Below are 1,848 nucleotides of genomic sequence, written 5' to 3'. Positions count from 1 at the left end.
AGCTACTCTGCCATAAGCAGAATTTAATATGAGAAGTTTCAAAATCTTATTTTTTAAAGTTCTTTTTAATTAGGAATATGTTATGGAGGTACTCAGGAATCATTGGTGATTATGTCAGAATTTTTTTTCTCTTAAGCATTGCTATTAACATTTCATTCATATTTTAAAACACAATATGACTCTGTAGGCGTTTTTACGTGATGGTAATGAGAAAGAGTACCTTAAAAAGGGATTAGGATTTTGGAAAATTAGAGTTTAAGTAAGAGATACAATATTCTTTATGCCAAACATGCAATAAAAGTATAATCATGACTCCATACAGATTATATTGATTCTCCTGCCAGGGTGTTCTAAAAGAGTCTGTTTTTTATATAACATCGTCTCAATGTCTGCCAAGGAAATAAATGGAATATCATGCATTTCAGATTTGGAGCTCAATTAGCAGTGGACTGATCACGGGAATTATCTGTATTCTGTAACCAAAACAATCCTATTTATAACCAGATTGACTTAACATTTAAAAACAGGATTCTTCTGTGCAGGTCTAGTTGTTCAGTGATGTGAGATATACATACAGTACATTGAAATGCGAATCTGAAAATTTAAAAACATTTTCACTTTATAAATAACAAAATCAACACATTCCAACTCTAGTCTCAATTACAATTAATATTTTTTTAACTTTTCAGATAAAAGAGATTATATATAAAAGCCTTCTTTTCTGCTTAGAAGACTATTTTAAGTTCAATTTTCAAATCCCTAAAATGTTAGAGATTGCCTTTTTAAAAATATGATCTGCAGAACATTCGTTCTTTATGGCAGAGTTTGTCTTTCTTTGGCGGGGGTTGGGTGGTGGGAGAGCTACATGTTAAAATAATTGTGGGAAATTCTAAGTTTACATGTTTGAAGGTTTAATAGGCAACTTATTGAAGACATGTGCGTTGCTAATTACTGAATGTAAACATATTCTGTGAATAACAGAATGCCTAATTACATTTAACTTTAAAGTGAACGATAACTGACTTTCAGTGAATAGGAAATATGTAACAGATGTTTCCATTTCATTATATTAGAAAATTAAAATATACATGACCTAAAGTCCATTTTACAAAACTCAAGTAAAAAAGACATTCACATTTAGGATTCAGATTAACTGTATCACATATCATTTAATTTCTTCATTACACTAATTTATGCAATATCTGCCTAACTACACATATTTTGAGTTTATTAATAAAAAATAAAAACTTGAATTTTTATAAGGAAATCACCATTCATTCCGGTCAGCATCACAGTTGCAGTAATACTGAGAATCAATGCAGTTCTCCTCGAATCCACAAGTACATTTTTTAGGATCAGGCAAAGAACCTCCCCAGTAAGTCTGCATTTCATTGGTTCTTCCAACCCACCAGCTCAGAGGGGTTCCATCTGAAAGACAAATGCAAGAAATATGACATCTGCTTTACACAACACTGTCTTCCATCCCCATGTAATTCCCTTCCTTCCCAAATCATTAAAAAGAATAGAAAGAAAAAGAGAGAAAGGCTGACTTGATATAATGTTCTAAACACTACAACAGGATGGCATTTCCCTACGAAAGCTTAAAAAATTATTATTGAGGCTTAAATGATTGATATGCTTCTTTCAGTAGAACCAGCAGTTCCCATTTAATTCAGGCATGATATTAAATAATTTACTGAGAGTAGTCCAATTTATGTAATTTCTTTAAAAATGATTTCTTAACAAGTTGGCATTAAAATATAAACCAGATTAATTAATGTACCAAAAATAAAATTGATTTGAAATCATGAAATGCCCATTAAAACATTATAGAATGTTAGATACAGT

At 30.7% G+C, this 1,848-nt stretch overlaps 1 protein-coding gene across 1 annotated transcript in view; it reads right to left on the bottom strand.

Moving 5' to 3' along the window:
* CNTNAP4 (contactin associated protein family member 4) overlaps positions 1-1,848 on the bottom strand; it is a 132,298-nt gene that overhangs the window by 63,959 nt on the left and 66,491 nt on the right. Inside the window, exon 9 of the mRNA XM_023741931.1 lies at positions 1,272-1,428. Coding sequence (XP_023597699.1) covers positions 1,272-1,428 — 157 coding nt within the window. The remainder of the gene's footprint in view (positions 1-1,271; positions 1,429-1,848) is intronic.

Source organism: Trichechus manatus, unplaced genomic scaffold (assembly GCF_000243295.1).
Source record: "Trichechus manatus latirostris isolate Lorelei unplaced genomic scaffold, TriManLat1.0 scaffold00194, whole genome shotgun sequence".
Taxonomy (NCBI): Eukaryota; Metazoa; Chordata; class Mammalia; order Sirenia; family Trichechidae; genus Trichechus; species Trichechus manatus.
The sequence above is the reverse complement of the archived record's forward strand: the minus strand, read 5'-3'. Positions and strand labels throughout refer to the sequence as shown.